The sequence below is a fragment of the Camelus dromedarius genome, chromosome 6 (genome assembly GCF_036321535.1).
Source record: "Camelus dromedarius isolate mCamDro1 chromosome 6, mCamDro1.pat, whole genome shotgun sequence".
NCBI lineage: Eukaryota > Metazoa > Chordata > Mammalia > Artiodactyla > Camelidae > Camelus > Camelus dromedarius.
Genome location: NC_087441.1, coordinates 34,535,324 through 34,555,296, shown reverse-complemented (window position 1 = coordinate 34,555,296; position 19,973 = coordinate 34,535,324). Strand labels below are relative to the sequence as shown.

General features: G+C 34.3%; 1 protein-coding gene and 1 long non-coding RNA gene across 8 annotated transcripts in view; one reads left to right on the top strand and one right to left on the bottom strand.

The window, feature by feature from the left end:
- Positions 1-19,973, bottom strand: part of TRDN (triadin) — a 306,540-nt gene that overhangs the window by 145,834 nt on the left and 140,733 nt on the right. For all 7 annotated transcript variants that reach the window (XM_064486726.1, XM_064486727.1, XM_064486728.1 and 4 more), the window contains exons 11-12: positions 9,901-9,960; positions 9,036-9,095 (exon numbers count right to left, since the gene is read on the bottom strand). In XM_064486726.1, the coding sequence (XP_064342796.1) occupies positions 9,036-9,095; positions 9,901-9,960 (120 nt within the window). The remainder of the gene's footprint in view (positions 1-9,035; positions 9,096-9,900; positions 9,961-19,973) is intronic.
- LOC105088364 (uncharacterized) overlaps positions 10,537-19,973 on the top strand; it is a 49,222-nt gene continuing 39,785 nt past the window's right edge. The window contains exon 1 of the long non-coding RNA XR_837086.3: positions 10,537-10,741. This is a non-coding gene — a long non-coding RNA (uncharacterized LOC105088364). The remainder of the gene's footprint in view (positions 10,742-19,973) is intronic.

Here is a 19,973-nt window from a genome sequence, read left to right as displayed (position 1 = left end):
CATTTTAACGTATTGTATTGCATTGCATTGTACTGTATTGTCTTGTCTTGTCTTGTCTTGTACTGTATTGTATTGTATTGCATTGCATTGTACTGTACTGTACTGTATTGTATTGTATTGTATTGTATTGTATTGTATTGTATTGTATTGTATTGTATTGTATGGTATTGTATTCAGTCAAGGAGGCAGAGGACATAAGGAGAGGAGTAACGTGTGTTAGTGGATTCCATCGTTAGAGCTCATGAGACCTGTCTTCTAATTTTTATTTTCTAAGGGAACTAGGAAGCAAGGTATTCAGCTGACAGAGAAGAAGGGTGAACAAGTAAAGAAGAATTAAAAAAAAAAGGAAAAGCTTGGAAACAATAGTTTCAGAAAAGAGAGTGAACTGCTAAGTTTTCATTCCTAATAGGTTATAGAATCACTTGGCAGCATCATTTCAAAAGACTCAGTGTTTACTTGAAAAATGTCCACAGAGCCACTGCATGTGAGGCACAACGGAGCAATAATAAGACTTAGTATGAATTTCTAGCAATATGAACATAAATGTAAATTTAGTGAATATACTTATTTCTAAGGCAGGGAGGGCCCAACAATTTCATCTGTTCATTTGATAGACTTATTACACATGTTCAATACCATGGTGCTTTTTTCTTTGTCCTTTAATTTGTATAGCTTGAGTATGTACCCATCTCTACATCAGCACAGTATCTTTCAGGACAATTATATATGCCTCTGCTTCTGATGTATTTTAGTGTTAGTCTTTTCATATGTTCATCTTTTTGATTTTATATTCTAAGATTAATTTAGCTAACAGGACTATCCTTGACTAAGATAATTGCTACATTTTTTTTCCTTGAGACTGAAATTCCTTTGGAAAAAAAAAAGATTCTTTTTAATTACAGAAGAATTATATATGCTCCTCCATGCCTCCTTCTTAAGTAACAGGCAAACTTCCTCAAACATAATCATAATTCTATTTTCCAGTCTGAAAATTCTGTTGTCTGAAACTTTTTTCCCTGTCTTTTGCATCATAAGTAATTGCTATATTGTCCCTTTTACCCAAAGCTTATTGTCATTGGAGATTCCCCTTCTGAAATATCTCAAGATATTTCTTTACCCTGAGGGCAATTAACCATTTCTCCATATATGTTATGCATTTTATTTCCTTTTTTTCATAGTGTCCTTGGTTTAGGCAGACATTAATAAACCATGCTCTGATTAGATTCAGAATAATGCTTTATGTATGGTAGACAGACAGGAGAAAGAGGGTCAATTTAGGTTATACACAGTGAGCAACAGTGAACATTTACTATGATCTCACTTCTGGAACCAGCTCTTGACCATTTTTTTAAATAATAATCAGCTAAGATTTTGACATATGGCCAAATTTAGAACCATGATAATAAAAATATCTTCATTTCAAAATTAAATAATATAGATATCAGTTTCATTTAACCTATTTAATTTTAGAAAAATACAATCTTCTTAGCATCCTTAAATTTAATATAATCATTCTTTCTATAGGATTAATCTCCATGAATCCCAGAGAGATACCCACTCTCCTGCTTGAACAGCTGCAATGGTAGACTTCACTGGCTGAAAAGGTTCCCTGTATAATCTTGAACATCCCATATTGTCATCTGTTAAGTTCAACTATTGAGTCCTAACGCTCGGGGGTAATAGAGAGTAAGTTCACCTAAACAGGAGAGCACATCAAAGTTAAACACATATTGATGCTCTCACTGGTTTCTCGCTTCCACGTTAAACATCACGTTTCCAAAGTACTCCTTTCTGAATACAGTCTGGTTTGTTCAAAAAAATTTGTTAAAATTAAAGACACTTATCCAAGTGAGATTCTAATACTACAAGGTACAGTGGAAGGATTTCACTCTTCACTCTAGACATAACCTTTTGATTAATTAAAATCTGAAATTTCATTTGCCTTTTGAGGACTGCATTATATTACATTACATTATCATATGTTGAGTTGCTTTTCTAAAAAACTTACATATTCTCTCCATGGATGGTAGCTTTAAAAGTTGTCCTTTACTTTATTCTGTATATAAATTAAAAAAATAAAACCATCCTTATTTCTACTATCTAGAAATAACTTATCGAAAAGAATCTACATGTTGTTGGGTTTTTCCCCCATGTAGTAATTATTCCACTTTATTGTGTGTGTGTGTGTGTGTGTTTTAATACTTACTTAGCTTTGAGGGACTCAACCTCTTGCTTCCAATTTCAGTCCAAATATCCTGGACAAAGTTTATTTCATTGCTCTGCTTAAGGGATAGGACCTATGGCCTAAGCTAAGACAATCAGATTATTCCTTCACTCTCACCACAAAGGTTAGTTCAAGAATGGGCCCTTAAGGACCAATATGACTCAATTCAGATGTTCTGTTTGCGTTCTCAGGAAGCCGATCTACTCTTCTTTCCAGAGGACATAAATAAGAGAGGATATAGGGCAGGCAGTAACTGATAGCAGCCAATTTGCAATCAAATGGGCCAATACCAAGGAAACAGAGTCTAAAAATGAAGAGAGATAAACCTCATTCTAATGATATCATTTGAACCCTGGGTCAAGCTGAACTTGAAGACAGTTTATTGTATTAGAACTGTATTTGAATAAAGCAATAAATTCCTTATTTTAGATTGTCTGCCACTGTGAGAGCAAATATCTTCACTAATAAACCACCATTAAAATTTTGAGTTCCAGTCTCCAGCTTGTTTAAAAATATGTTAAATGCATCTAGATCAAGCGACAGGTTACATAAGTCTGTGGCTTGGCCTCGTTCTAAATCTCTAACAGGCACCCGCCTACCAGAGAAGAGACACAATTTCTATACTCATGCCTTAATCTTAGTGTGAACTCTTTTATCTGCCCTATTGTGATAGTGCTCACAGTATATTATGAAGTCTATTTGCCTCTTTTCTAAGGTCTTTGAGAACAAGAACCATGTGATTTACCCAGATTGATCTCCAATATTTAGCAGATTTCCTTGCAGATGTTATGCACTTACTCAATATTTGTTTGGTGAAGAAAGGAAAACATAATTTCTACAAGGAAAAAGAATCAGACTCATAGTATATTTTATTTCTTTCCCTCATCCTTATGCCTGTCTGCAATATGATCTCAAAGAATTAGGGAAAAAAGAAGAGGGGGAAAAAAAGAAAGAAAAGAAAAAGACACTAAAGCCACTTACAAGCAGCACTTCCTGGAGTTGGAAAAAATGTTTGCAGGTTGTTAAAGACCATAAGTTTTATTTGGTGAACTTCTTACTGTCTTGTCTCCATTACAAACTGGTAACCATAGCCAAGATACTTAGCTGCTCCAATCCTGGACTTCCCTTTCTATAAAATGAGCATTATAATATCTACCTCATGCGTTGTTATAAGGATTAAATGAGATGGCAAATAAATTTAACTGTTATTACTATTACGTTAAGACGCTCTTCATAAAAAGAACTCATACTGGCACAGTTTGCTAAGTTAATTCTGAGAATTTGTTTTTGAAATCCCAAGAGAGGCTAGAATTGAGGGAAATATCATTTTGAAAAATGTTCAAGCTTTCTTCAGTGGAAGAAAAATCATGTAGACTTTTAAGATATATAATAATTTTCTTCCTGGGATATTTTACATCCGTATGCTTAAACGTATTATTTCAGATCACAAGGGAACTCAGGCTATGTTATTACCCAACAGATTGGTCAAAATCCTCCCATATTTTTAAATTTAAAAAAAACATGTTTCTAACTGATATCACTTACTCCACTCTGTGTAATCGTCTCATTAAAATTTAATTTGTGAAGTTTCCAAGAGAGCATTTTGTTTTAATGTTAGGTTACTTTGTTTCTGTTTTTTTTTTTTTTCAGAAAATAATTCATTCTGAATATAAACTGCAATTAAAAATAATTTATCTAATATGAGTATAAGAAATACTTAAGATATCATCATGCAAATACATACAGGGAAGAAATTGTCATAGTCTACTTATTTTTCCTCTTATGTATTTCAATGCTCCTCATTGAAAGTATTTCATAAAACATAACACAGCTTCCTCACGTTCAAGTTTATGGCAGATTTTGTTTGTCTTCAGTGTGAGGTAGTCTAGATTTTCCATAAGCACTCAAAACATTTAAAAGAATCACTTTCTATACTAGTTTATTTTTTTAGGTTTGAATAATTTTTGAATATGAATCTTTTCCCTTTCTGAGTTTTAAAATGTTTAAAAAAATTATTTTAAACCGAAATGCCTTTTCATCCTTTTGCATTGGGACCAAACACACTTTTGTATTGTTCAAACCCCGAGCTAGAACATGCGGGATTATCTCAGGGAGCCCACAGCATGTCATGACGCTAAATCCTTCCTACCGTCTCTGAAGCATTGTAGCTTCTCTCCAGCTAATCCAGATGTGATATAAGATGTACTCAAGCATCTTATTAGGCAACAAGCTGGCAGACTTTCCTGTATTGTTCCACTACAAATTCTTTTACCCTCAAGAGAATCGGCAACTATTGTTTTACATGATTTTTATGATTACAAAAAACTTGAAAATAGATTCTCTTGCCTTCAAAGTAATTCGAGCATTGTAAATGTTTTTAGTATAGTCGAGCTGCCATCATCTGAACTCAGACGTACAACCTAATCTATCTGGGAGCTAACAGCACACTTGAAAGCTCTCTACTGTTGTCCTGTAATTACGTAGCACCCCAAAGTCAAGGCTAGGAATTACTCATTAGATCAGGTTCTATTTCTGCCAGATTTCCAACTGTTTACCTGTGTGAACTTTTTTTAAAAATTAATTTTATCTAGAACATACATTAGAATAATTGCCCAGTATCACTCAAAAGTGTGTGAAGTATCTGTATTTTATAACTTGATATCAATAAAATACCTAGAATCCTAAAAAAATTATTCTAGATTTAGAAGTGTCTAAAAAATTATAAGCTGATACCTTTGTCAAATCTTACCCAAATGATTATGTGTAAAATACAAAAGTCAGATCTGAGCTAACTTTCTCCAATCAAATAGAAAAAGATGGGATGAGCATGAAAAGTTATAATCTCAAAATACAAGTCTGGAAAACAGAAGTTTCCTTTTTCCAACAAACTTAACAGTGAACACATATGAAGGATACTATAATGTTATCTTGCCAGTTGTACCTGTACACATAAATATTTCAAGGAAGTTACTTTTAATTACAAGTAAATGTATTTTCATGGTCTGAAATCTGCCATGTAAATTATTTTGAGCTCCAGTAGTTAGAAGAACTTGTTACAAAAGATTCATAAAATAAAACATGATAGACTATGACTGGAAGGCATAAAATTTAATGATATATACAAAGCTACAAGCTTCTATAAAGAAGTCTTTGCAATTTCTCAATGGGAAAAGCAGATCTTATGTAGAGAAATCAAATAGCCAAAGGTTTTAGTCATTTGCCCGTATAGAAGCCCCTCTGCTTACATTAACTAGAGTGGTTTGTATATCTAGCATTGGAAGATGTTTTTAAAAAGGTTTTATTTCCTTTCTTGATTTTTTTGGTAGCATTTATTCAGGGTGAAACATACTTTATAACATTATAAAACTATCCTGGTGATTATTTTTTCATCTCTCTTGATTTTTTTTATTGAAATATAGTCAATTTAGTTTGTGGTGTACTGCATAGTGATTCAGTTATATGTATATATATTCCTTTTCATATTATTTTTCATTATAGGCTATTACAAGATATTGAATATAGTTCCTTGTGTTATACAGTAGGATCTTGTTGTTTATTTTATACATAGTAGTTAGTACCTGCAAATCCCCAACTCTCGATTTATCCCTCTCCTACTCTTTCATACCTGGTAACCATAAGTTTGTTTTCTATGTCTGTGTGTCTGTGAGTCTGTTTCTGTTCTGTAAATAAATTAATTTGTGTCATTTTTGGATTCTACATATAAGTGATATATGGTATTTGTCTTTCTCTTTCTGGCTTACTTCACATAGTATGACAATTTTCAATATTATTTAGTGACATTTGTTTGTTTTTTTTCCACCATGAACTATTCCAAATGTATTGATAAGAATAAGAAATTATTATAAAAAATAAGAAATTATTATAATGAATCCCACTGTATCAGTTACCTAATTCCAACCATTATTAATTCATGGACTGGCAATTTTGTATCCTATAAAACCCCACCCACATTTTCCCTAACAGATTATTAACAAAGTGTGATTTACCAGTTTCATGCAGTAGAGGCTCATTTACCAAACAATAGAATTTAAGCCTTAGGCTCATTTGCATCTATATAATAATAAAATATAAATGCAACAAAATAGAATAACAATATAACATATAAGTACACTGTATCATTACATTATTAATCATAAATAATATAAAAGTTAATATAAATATAATAACATACCATGATAAAATTTTTATATTAAATAAGCATCTGAACATATTTTATGCCTTGTAAACTTGCTACTACTTGGGACTAGAGTAGTAATATCAGCTGTTCTGCCAAATTCCTCTGACTATTTTAGGAAGAAATAACATACGTGTCGCAGCTCTTCAAGATTTCAGGTTATTCTCAATTTCTCTCATTATCTCTGGAAATTTTTACTACTTTCATAGTAAGTTTCAAAATGGCTGTTTTTAAAGTATGTTGCTCTCACATGAAAATATGGTCGGAGAATTAAACTCTAAAAAGAAACATGAGCTAGAAATCAACACTAATGAATCTCTGTCTCTGTCTGTCTGTCTCTCTCACACACATACACCTCACACATACAATTTTGAGTATTTGGAAGTTAAGAGCTTGCCAACAAGTAATTTACACATATTTTAATTAAGCAGCTGAACTGACTTGTAAGAGCCAATGGTCTTTTGTGTAATCAAAAGTAAAATGGCAAACAAACCAAAAACTGGTTCCAAGAAGGAAGACCTGTTTTTCGACACTTGCTGAGCAGCCTTCCCCGGAGGTGCTGCGCCATCACCCAGGCCAGTGTCTGCGCCAGTGGATGAGCACCCGCCTTGCGGGAAGGGATATTGGCGTAATCAGTCCTCCTGCCAGTGGCGCACAGTCTAACTCTGACATGACTGCTGGGCTAATAACACAGGTCTCCTGGGAGCATAAAAGCATCAGATTTTCCCAGCACTCACAGAACAGAAAAGTGTGGTGCCTTTCCCCTCGAAAACAAAAGCCCAGTCAAAACAACCACCACACACACCACTGAGCTTTGCCAAAAGCCTTTTTTGTGATTTTGCTTTCGTTATGTTCACACCTATGGGAAATACTTTGACAATTACAATTCAGAGCTTTCTTCTGTAAATACTTGAATAAAATGGATGGCTCAGGAAGAACCTTGTTTCTCTTTAGCACTCAATCATACAGCTGTCACAGATACACTGACTCAAGCAACCAGTTTCTCAGTATCAACATATGCTCAGAATTGTGTTTTTCCTTTCTTATGATAAGATATATATTTCACCAGAAAAACAAAGAATGTTTCAAATAAAACAAAATAAATGAACATTCAATAATAAAATTAATAATAATAATAATTCAAATGCAAAGCAATTGTCAATCAAGTCCCAAACTCAGAGAACAAATGGCCATCTCTTCCTGGACAGTTTGTGAGCCAGGCAATCGTGCAACTCAGTGTTTTACAATAGTTTTACCCCATTTACAGAATGATGTAGGGTTTTTCATAATTCCTATTTGCTACTTACTAAGACTGATCAATGTCTAGTTTGCTATCTTATGATCTTTCCCAGAGTCCTTCACCATCACATTTTTTTTCCAACCTACATCATTACTTCCTGGGAAGAGAAGGGTTCTCACTAATGGCACACAGCCCAGCCTGCTCACCCCGCACCATGTCCTGCCTTGAAGTTCTCTCTTCAACTCACCTTCATTTAAGTTTACCTACTGACTCATTTTCTACAGCATTGTTTTTAGCTCATTATCACACAGGGATGATCTGGAAGTCTCATTCACTTTAAATGTTGGTAGTGGAGAGGAATTTGTTTGTCATCCCATGCACACAGACCCTAGGAGATTTGCATTTTAATAGAGGACAATTCTTTCATAACTCAAAGGAATGGAGTATCTCTAATGGTGGAATTTCAAGCATCACTGATACTAGTGAAGGAAATATTTGGGGTGAAAACACTTATCACCAAACCATAATACTTGAGATGACTCTCTTTTTCACCTAGACTTTTAACCTGAAAAAAAGCCAATATTCCTGTTTGAACAAGAATGAAAGCAGAACTAAATTAAAGCAAAAATCTAAGCTGTTGAACAACACTGTTTCTTAGTGGAATGTATTATTATCTTTGCAATCTTTGCTTCTTTGCAAAGTGAAGTTATTGTACAATGTAGCTCTTCTCAATTTCATTATGTCTTGATCAAGTTGGCCTCAAAGTTCTCAGCTTCACTAAACTTAGACAGGTATCTTCCTGACCTTAGACTCCCAATCTCCTCTTCTTAGACCACATTAGAGAACTTGTAATTGTAAATTTTTCCTCTGCTCTTTCAAGATATAAATCTTAAAAACCTCTTTCCAGTTTTTCCAGCCCATGAGTGCCATCCCTTTGAAATGTAATCCTCAAGAAAGATAGTACCTCCATCTCCCACTTTCTGTAGGAGGGTAAGAACTTAACTCCCTTGGGTGCCTTGCTCCATGCTGTAAAACTACACTGCTGACATGAAAATAAAAGAAAATTTACTCCCTTTTTGAGATGAAGATGGTCTACAATCCCCCAACCCACACCAGCTCTTAAAAACTTTCCTGTTTGTGGTTTCAGTGAAATTGAGTTCAGAATGGGTTCTGGTCTCTCTCTCTTATTGCAATAGCCTTGAATAACTTCTTTCCTTGTTTAATTCTGTCCAGTGCAATTTTTGCTTTGACAGCCTGTTCATGGACAGATTTATGTACCTAGATTCAATTTGTTTACATTGCCCCCAAGATTCCTTCATTAAACAAATATCCTGAACACAATCTGACTAAGGAAGCAAAGAAAGTAAGGACAATACCTTTTTTCTTCACATCCACGACAGTTTCCTTCTCAGGTTTCTTTTTGACATCTTCTTTTTCTGGTGGTAAAATGAGAAAACTATAAGCATCTGTTTAATTCTCATATTTCAGGGCACATATGACTGCCATTAACATCCAACTCATCTTGTATAGAGTGATCCTAAATCTGAGCCATGGTCCTGTCAAATATGAGTGAACCAGCACTTCTGTAACAGACCTATAGTTTTTGTGTGCTTTGTCTTCAGGAAGAAAGCAAGTTTTTGCTAAGGTCAAAAAACTCTCATGACAAAGCGACATTAGATGGCATTATTAATTATGGTATAATTCAATCATTTTTCTAAAGGACATTAAAAATAATATATGTTCCCTGGGCTATCAGCTCACTGCAAACATGTCAGAAGCTCAGAAATCTCCTGGGCTTACTTGGGACTTCAAATGCACTATTTGAAAACAACCAACTAAACAGAACAAAACAGCAAACCAATCAGCCAGTTTCTTTCCCATACATTCAATAATTTACTCTTTTGATAGACAATTTTATTAAACTAAATTAATTGGATAGTAACCTTCATATTCATATATGTAATCAAATAAATAATTAATTAGAAAGAATTGAACACCACTCCTAAGAAAGAAAAAAAAATAATCAGTAACAAATTTTTTTAAATGTTTAGGCTTGAATTGTCTTTTAAAAATTCATCAATTTCAAGTTGATTTGGAATATTTATAAATCTCAAGACTGTTTGTTAATAACAATAACAATAAAATTATTAAGGGACTTTCCGTCCTAGAAAAAAACAGCTTTACCAGTAGCGCTATGAAAGGATGCTAATTGATTTATGTGTTAGTTTTTAAATTTCTTACCTTTCTTTTTCATTTCAGGAGTCACTTTCTTCTCAGCTTTCTGCTTTTCTCCTTCTTTTTCTAGAAAAGAAGTTTAAAATATTTCCTTTAGCAAAATTTAGTATAAAAGGAAAATCAAGTTTTGAATGAAGGATTACTGTTAAGTCAATTCTGCCTTCAGACAGTTTTGTGACTTTGAGCAAGTGATTTAATCTCACTAAGCCTTATTCTTCTCATTTATAAAATAATAGTACTTCCTTCAAAATTAGATTGTGTTTATCAAACATTCTGCATGGTGCCTGGCTCACAATTAGTACATAACATTGTGGGCTGTTAATATTGTTTACAAATAATAAACAAGATAGTTTGAGCTTTTTGAAACAATTGTTTGTCTAGTGCCTAAAGTAAGATATTAACACAGAAAATTAAAATATAATTTCTAAAGAAAGATACTACAGGTAAGCTAGAAGAATTATTTTTGGTTTTCTTTCCATATGTTCAGTTTCATTAGAAATAATACACTAAGCCATTAACAATATCTAATTTGATTTAGCTGTTTTTCAAATCTGCTTCTTGTCAACAGACATTTGGAGTCTGGTGACATTTGTCTGGCATGCATTGAGAACATAATTTCCATGCCCTTTTTGAGTGGTTGTATCAACCAGCATGCTCAAGCTATCTCTGCATTCAGAGGTTGCTGTAAGTCTGGATGACACTTAGAGCAGTTTGTGGTGCCTCTAGACTTCTTTCTGGAAGATTTCTGTTTCAGAGATCTGAGAACCTTGGTCTAAGAAACAGAGGGAACCTCAAATGCTGCCCAGCCATAGCCATGTACAATTAGACATCCCTGGACGCTTTTCTGGTAAGTGTTCTCATTTTAAGTAACAAAGTCGTGTAGAAGTACACAGTGGATGAAATGGGATATTCAGTACTTTCAGATCTGAGAAAGCTATAGGTACAGTTAATGTTGGAAATCAATTGATTTTTAATCTTCAAAGAGAAAGGTATTTCCAATATAAGTTACCAATGTAAGTTACCTTATATTGGAAATACTTTTCTCAGTCATTTGTCTCTCCATTTCAAGTATAGATGAAAAACATTCAAAGATGTTCATCACCCAGAACTAGTATGAGATTGTTACTATGCTGAAGAAATTCAATGTGTAGCTCTAGTATGAACGCTTAAGTTGCCTACTAATGACTGCATCTTATTAAATATAGGAATTAATTCATTCCCTTAGGTATAGAGATTTTTTACCTACAAGATCAAAGACAACACTTTCTTTCAGTGTTGGAAGTGTGATTTATAAAGAACTGCTATTCATGACTCTTAGAGACAAGCTATTGTCGTAGGGAGAAATATATTCACACTCTGTCCAGATGCGTCTACAGTGTACTGTTATAGCTCATCCAATCAGAAGGAGAAAGTCAAGACGTCAGATTTTGATAATTTCAGAGTTAGAAATAAACCAATTGAATTCTCCTTTGCCATTTCCTAAAGGTTTATACATATTAAATATGCAAATCATGTTTAAAATTCTGAATAAAGATACTTTTGATTTAAGTTTCATTACTTTCAACTTCTCTGGAAGAAATTTTACAGAGCAGAGAATTTTTCCATCTTATCTGAATAAATGCATATGGCAGACAATTGAATTGGCATTTGCTAAACATCACCATCTGATATTACGTGCCAGACAAGGAGTTCATTAAAATACAAATTACTTGTAAATATTTCCTAGTCTATATTAACAAAAATGGCTTAGTCACGATAAGATCACAACCTAGTATCCAAGTTTCTAAGTTTCATAACATACATGAATAAGTATTTCATTTAAAAGTTTGTGCCAATTATAATGTTAATCTTATACCAAGTTTCAGAATGAAAGTAGGTATTTGAGGACATAAGATGGAAGACAATCTTTTTTTTAAAGAGAATTGTCTTGTGCAATAAATTCTAACCTTTATATTAATATAGCTGGGATTTTATTGTGGTGATACAGCATTCTTGCCTTAGTTCAGATTGATTAATGCTCCCATTATACACTCTGCCAGTGATTATGGCCATACACTGAAAGAGTCATGAATAAGAACAGAAATCCACAAAAAGCAGGTATAAATAATGTACTTGAATAACATTTTTATGAATTAGACCTTTAAACTGTCATTACGGGACTTACTTTATTCATGTTTAATTCATTTAAAACATCACCTTCTGAAGATCCCTGCATTTCTCCAAGCCTGTTGTCTCTGTTCTGTAGGTGATTTGGCAGCAGTGAAATTAGGTTTTTCATTTACAAAAGACGCAGCAATTTAATTATATCCTACTTGGATTTAAAAGTAACCCATATTTCCTGTATGAAAACTCTGCTTCCCTTGACTTTTTTTCTCCTTCGACAGTCAACAGTACTCCCCTTTCCACCTGACTTTGCACCCACGTATTCAATTTCTTCTTCATCTTCTCCTCCAGTTTGGTTGCTGTTTTGTTTGTAACATCTGAAGAGGAGTTAGAACATTTTATACCATGAGTTTTCAGACAGTTTGCAGTTAAGTGTGTCTATAGCACGTGATCTTATCAGCATATTGCCTTTCTCTGAGAAAGTGTCATGAGCCCAGAGATGATGACTCTGTCTGGCAGGGATCACTGGAAAGCCTGGCTGAGAGAGAAACCCTCTCCACAATGAACAGCTCAGAGCCACAAATATGTTATTAGCTTCCGCATAAATTAACATCAGATGAAAGAAAAATTAAATGACTTACTTTTTACTTTCTAAGCCCTTACAATGGGCTTTTCTCTTGCTTTTAAATGTTTCTATGCCATCTCAAAGCCAGAGAATGCACAATAGTTAATTATAATTGTAATGCTTTTCAAGATGCCTGTTCCTAGCAAAACGAGCAAACAAATGCAAATGCTTCGCTTTCATCTTAGATTCTGTTCCTCCCCTTCTTGCTTTGCTAGCGTAGAGATTACCCAAATTTGGCATGTCGGATGGAGGCTTTTCTTCTAACTCTTTATGGCCAGGACTGATGTATTCTTGGTCCCAGTCAAGAAAATAGAGATGTGTTTCTTTCATAACAATGCATTCCAACATACCTTGTCACTGTCACCTTGTTTCTTTAGAGTGGCGGAGGTTGGCCTGGAACCCCAGTCACAGTATGATCGTGGAAAATTTCACATAGACAGATAAGTTCAATTATATCAGTGATTGTTGGCGTTCTCCGTTGTTATCTACAGAGGGGAATGGGGCAAGAGGGAAAGCACGGGTCTAGCACGGGTGACCTTGTCTGAATTCTGTCTCTGACTCCTTCTGTTTGTGTGACATTGGCGATGAGCTGTGACACTCTGAATTTCGTTTTTCTCATTTGAAAAATGGAACTAGTAAAATCTACCTTGCTGGTTTATTGTGAGGAATGAAGAAACTGAGCTAAATTGCCTGAACCAGAGTGGATGTTCAAAAAACTAAGATAGCAACCACTAGCTATTACCATATTCTAAAAACAATAAAACTCTGACCACATGTAATCTTCAGTGATTTGCCTAAGTGTGATGTTTATTGATCTGAGTAAATGCACATTCAGTCTTATTTTTCTACATTGAAGGAGGCTGTATCAGAAATATTTTATATTGTGAAACTTTAAGAAAAAATACTCAAGTAGGAATTAACATGTTATGAAGGGGCACGGTGCTGGAATGAAGGAGCACAGTCCAGTTTCAGTTTTGCTATAATTAGTAGTTTTTGCCTCCTGCAACTCTAAAGCAAATCGCCTGTCTTCAACCATAAAAGGCAGGGGAATGAGTAGAATGTATTTAAGTTCCCCTTCACCTGTCTGTTCCTTCATTCCAAAGGAAGTATGCAACAGCTTGCATTTATTTCCTAATTTTGCTGGGAAACTTTAACTTAAAAAGCTTTAAATTTGTAAATGGCTGTTATATGTTCTCTGGCTTTGCTAGGGCTTAAAAGCTTTGAAAGCCAGAGAAAGGTTCATTTTTATCTTAAAAATGAATATGTATATATGTATATGTGTTCATGGACACATGAATGTGTATATATGTGTATATAATGTCAGGTGATGACAAGGTTGGGGGGGTGGGAAGAAAGCTTGATTTAGAGGATTAAAGTATGGGGAGATGGGGAGTGGCAATTTTTTTTTTTAAGGTGGAACAGGGGTAAATCTTTTTGAATGTGTAACATTTGAAAAGATCCTTGGAAAAAAGTAGAAGAGCTTTAGGTTCTTGAGGAGAAGAATTTTCCTGCAGAGGAGAAATATCTGCCAAGTCCTTGAAACAGGAGCATTCTAGATATATTCAAAGAAAAGTGTGGAGACCAATGTGGCTGGAGCAGAGGGTGCAGAAGGAGCCTGGTTAAGAGCTGTGGACAGAGATGTAGCGGGGGTGGATCACAGAGAATCTCTCTGTGGCAAGAATTGTCCATTTTACCGTAAGACAGGAGGCCACTGAGAGGTCTCAGGCAGGGAAATTATATTAAGATAAGTTATGTTTTCAGAGGGGCTTTGGCTGCTGCTGGGTGGTCGCTGTCAAGTGCTGCACTGGATTTTGCGATCATATTGCAACAATGCAGAAGACTAAGAAAGTACAAGGATCCAGTGCAAATATTTTCCTTAGTTTTTTTAATCCTCCCCTCCCCCAACAATTTCCTCTAAATTTTATCTGGGACTCTTGAAGGAATGAAACATTATAGGAACATGATCGGAGTACATCATTTTACATGGCAATGAAGTTACTACACCAGCAATGCTCTTTCAGTGAAGGATTTCACTTGAATTATCCGGCATAACCCAACTGGCCTTTCAGAATCTGAATCCACTGTCTTTGCCTTGACTTTTCCTTTAGTGGTTGCTGAATTAGTCTTAGAAGCCAACTTGTCTCTTATCAGCTACTAATAATTCACAACCAGCAAGCAATTTATAGCATCTTTCAGCAACTATTCAGACTCCTACATAAACAGTTTATTCACGTAATCAACAAATGTTTATTATGTTAAACCCTTTGCCAGGGTCTAGAGAGAACTTTAGGTATGAGAGTAAGAGGGGATAAAGTTTACAATTATGATACAGACTTGGGGCATTACGAGCAATTCTTAAGGAGGAAGCAAAGAGGCCCAAACCCAAGAGCACCAAGTGGAAGCGTGGCAGCTGCTCCACGGAAAAACGGTATGTGAATTCTGAACTGAGTACGGCAAGTGTTACTCTCGATGCTAGCTGAAGGAAACGAGGTGCCTGCTGAGTGCCCGCTCCTGTCCTGCAGATAAAAGCTGTCAACTCTGAGTGATACAACACCATTCTCAAAGTCAATGTTCCAAAGGACTGCAGATCAAGTCAGTGTAAATCCAGACTTTTTCAAGATACCAGATTACATATAATTCTTCTTTAAGCTTCAGAAATGATTGTGGAGAAGTGATCTTCACAATCATATAAACAATTATATGGTCAGAACAAGGTAAAAAAAAGTAAGTTTGGATGAGTTGAACCACACTGATTACCAGGTATTAAGAAATTATACTATAATAGAATTCTATAATAGAATAAAGGACACGATCTTACATGCATTAGCATAAACTTAGTTCTCATACTAAAGTCTACGCATCCTTTAATCCATGAGCAAATGGTCCTAGGAAAGATGAGTAACCTCCCCCAAGTTCACAAATCACCTAAATGACAGAACAAGGATTTAAAACTAAGCAAACTCTGTCCTTTCCTCTGCAATATGGAATAGGAAGCTTGAGGCAGACTTATTTTATCAAAAACTTTCAAATCAACCAGGGCATGAACAGAAAAGTAGTGTCAACTTCTACCTCATCTTTGTGAAACTTATCTTTCGGCTCCCTCACAGCCAACATTCCCTGACATATGACAATTTTTTTTTCTGTTTCTGAATTTAGTATGCAAAAGGGAACTCACAGAGAAAGATTATTTAATACATTTCAAGTTGCAAAAAAATTTCTTATGTTAATTAAACTTCATATTTAAAATGGATAAGGTAGATTTCACAAAAATCTTTCAAAAATGATGAAAGTTTTTTAGATAAGTGATTGCATTACTTTTGGATGGACCACATTTATATAGATGAAGGTTGTCACATCTGTCCTTTTTTGCTCTGGTATTTATTTTTCTTTCAAGGCTTTTGCATTTCAGAAAACAAATGCTCAATTAAAGTTGATTGGCTTTTACTCAAGTGAGAAGCTCCCATCCACATACACTCATCTCTGGATAGCTCCAAAGAGTGCAGTTGCATTTTATTTTGTTTTTCTTGGATTTTTTTTTTTTTTTTTTTTTTTTTTGGTGAAGCAGCCATTTGGAGATTTTTTAAAACCTCATTTAACTCTTAAAATTTATTTTTATGCAGAATCATTGCTTGCTCAAGATCTTTTATTATAAACTTTTCTAATGGGTCTTTCTCCAAGAGTCAGGAAAACAAAATATTTTTTCCTAATAGCTGTTCATTTTCAAAGTGACTATTATATATGATTCCTTTTTCTATATTTTAAGCTATTTTTTTCTACATTTGTCTGTAGTTGGAAATGTATTGCAAACGTTCTTTGTTACATTTAAAATGTCAAGAATGCTTACAAAAATCAGAAAATTGAGCTTTCTTTTTGTGACTAAATTACTGATAATTAGAGAAAAAGTTGTTTATCATTCAAAATCAAAATATGTATTACTCTGAAGTACCATTTCAAAGATACTGCTATTTTTATAACAGGTCCTTAGAATTGAGGGCTTGATTTACTAAATAATTAGAAAAACTCAATAGTTATTTTCAAATACAATTTACTTTAAAATTACCAAAAGTTATTGGTATATGTATAAATCTGACTTTTATTGAAGCCTTTTAAATTTTTAAAAACATGCCTAATGGATATCAATATTTATAAAGGAAATAAGTGCCCATTCAAAGAGTACAACTTTTCTAGTTGTAGTTGTTTTAATATACTGAATTTTGGTTTATTTCAAATGATGGACTATATAAATTTCATCATCTTTAATAGAATATATCAAACCAGTAACAAAATTTTTGTCTTTTTTCTAATATAAGGTCTATTCTAGTAGATTAAATATTTTTTACACAAAATCCTCACATAATTGAAGCAAACATCCCTCACCGTGTATTATGTGAACAAATTGCCAAGACACCTTACTCCATTTGGGTAAAACAGACCTGGCTTTAAAGATGCAGCCACTTTTCTCGTCAGTTCTAGATAGGATGACTAATTTCATTTAGAATGCTAATAAGCTTATATACTAGAAAGAAGCATGTAGGTCAAGTTGACACAATGAGCAAATTAATGATTCATAAAGAAAAACTGTAAACTGGAACTTTGGAGGGATCTTGTTCTTTCTTATAAACTGCTTTATGAGAAAAAATTTCTGGCCCAAGAGGATTCTTAGTGGACTTTCATAATAAGAAAGTGATTAAAAATCACATTCACACTTATTCACAAAGCTTCTCAACCTTAACTCTCTCTTTGGTCAAAACATACGGGAAAAACTAATTCTTGATATTAGCATAAAAGTTGTGAAAGATCTCTGAGGCAAGAAGCTGGCTCTGATCAACAGAAAGCTCCTTACCTTTCCCTGATTCTTGGATGTCACCTCCTGATCTCTAGAATAAAAACTTACTGCTACTGGACAGTCAAATTAGACAGACACCCCTTGCCATATTATCAGATGTATAGGGGAAGGAAAACAAAACTTTCTCTTATTATGGGGAAAAAAGTTAATTGTTTTCACAAAAAAATATTTTTAATAGTCAAGAATGGGAAATCAAGAGAGAAAACATGAGAGAAAAATTCTAAGTTTAGAGATGCCAATTTCTTATGAAATATATTTAAAGTCTACTAAAATGTATTTATCATTCATAATCCATGGAATATATTTCTTTACACTTTCCTTTTCCTTTTTCTTGACACTTTTCTACTTATTTGTTTTTGTTTCTTTTTTTTTTCTTTAATTTACTCAACTGCCTGACCTACTTTTCCATGATACTAAACTGAATGGCACTTGTTCTAACAGATTAACTCAAATATAACTGTGTTACCTCATGCCCAGCTCTTGCACAGTGCTGCAGTCAAAAGAAATGGGAGTCTAAAATTCCAGGAAGGTTGGAAGATAAATTTAAATCTTTATTGAAGTCTCTCAAATAGCATATGACCAAAGCAAAACGTTCTACAGACTCTCTCTTTACAGGGGCTTCCAAATCCTCTGTCATCAGCACATCTCCTCCAAAACCTTTTCTCTCACCCGAAGGCACACTAAAAATTTCCTCCAGTCCATGCTGACTCTCCTATTAACTTCTCTTGACCCCTTTTTGCCCTGTCCAAGTCTTATATTCTCTTCCGGGAATAACTTTCTTGTTTCAGCATGAATTAATTCAGTTCTTTGGGCTCCTTCCAATTCTTTGTCTCACACAGTGTATCCTGAGTCCTGAGCAGAAAACACCCACCCAGGAGATGACCAGGCAAATTTACAATATTCCTTAGACGTTAAGTTGGGGAAGAAAAGCTGCGAATACTTATGTTAATATGTGTGTTCCCATCACACATGTAAGTGATGATTAAAAAAAAATCTTTCACAAAGCACTGAAAAGTGAAAGTCAAATACAGTCTATAGTTTAGTTAATGGCATTTGTTGTACTAGTGTTAATTTCTCAGTCTTGAAAGATGAACTATGATTATGTAAAATGTTTATAACAGAGGAAGCTTGCTGAAGAATGTATATTACCTTTACAACTCTTCTATAAGTCTAAAATCATTTGAAAATTAAGAAGTTGAAAAACAACAGCAAAATATTAAAAAAAATTGTTAAAACTCTAAAATAGAGGATTCATTTTTCCCTTAGAGGTAGTAATTAGCTCCTGTGTAACACAAGGGAAATGAAATAAATGTGTAGAGGGGAGAGAATGAATGAAATAAAAGCCTCAAGCTTGATAAAATTGTGGAGATGGAACATACTTTTAAGATCATTTACTTCGAAACTATAACTTAACAGATGAGGAAGGTGAGTCTCAGAGAGGTTAAGAAACTAATGTGAACAACTGGGCCTCTAGTTCAGACTCTTGATTGCTATACCCTCCTTTATATATGGCAGAGAGAAAATTTAGAAAATTTAGAAGTTCCCATGATCTTCTAATTGACAAATCTGAAGGTCCCTGACCAGTCTTTTTCTTATCCATCTCCCTGGAGCTCATGGCCCGATTGTACCCTTTCTTCCCTCATTACCTTTTCATCCTTGGCTTTCTAGTCTGTCTTCTGGTGATGTTTTTGATGACTAGTTTTATGTGATGATTTTGTGATGGTTACTTTTGGCTAGGCTAGGGTAACAGTTACTTGGTCAAAGATCAGTCCAGATGTTACCATAAGATACATTTAGATGTGGTTAACATTTAAATCAGTAGACTTCGAGTAAAGTAGATTACCTTTCATAATGTGTTTGGGCCTCATCCAATCAGTTGAAGGCACTAAGAGAAAAGACTGAGATCCTCTGAGGAAGAAGGAATTCAGCCTCCAGACTTCCTTTGGACTTTAGATAATACAATAAAAACACTTCACTGAGTCTCCAGACTCTAGCATATTCTATAGACTTTAGACTTCCCAGTCCCTGAAATCGCATGATCACATGAGCCAATTCCTTAAAATAACTCTCTCTCCTTCCACCCTACACCCCATGTGGGTGTGGGTGTATGTGTGTATGTACACATATCCTATTGATTCTGTTTCTCTGGAGAACCCTGACTAAAACAACGTTGTTCCCTACATTTTCCTTCTTGGGTGCACTAAACAACCTCACTCACCCCCATGACTTAACTGCTTTTTAGTTATATTCAAAACTGAATAATATTTGTATGATGCAGGGTATATTTAAGCTCACTATTTCCTTAGAAGCTCAATAAATATTAATGGGAATGAAAATATTTCAGTGACCAAAAAAGTGAGCATCAATGAGTTAAAAAAGTTTTTTGGGGGGGGGGGGTAGAGAATTTTATGGCTCTTTTAACATACTGGTAGACATTGTGAATCTCCAGAAAGGAAATATCCATATTATGCAGACTCAAAATATTTTGTCATGAAATTTTTTTTC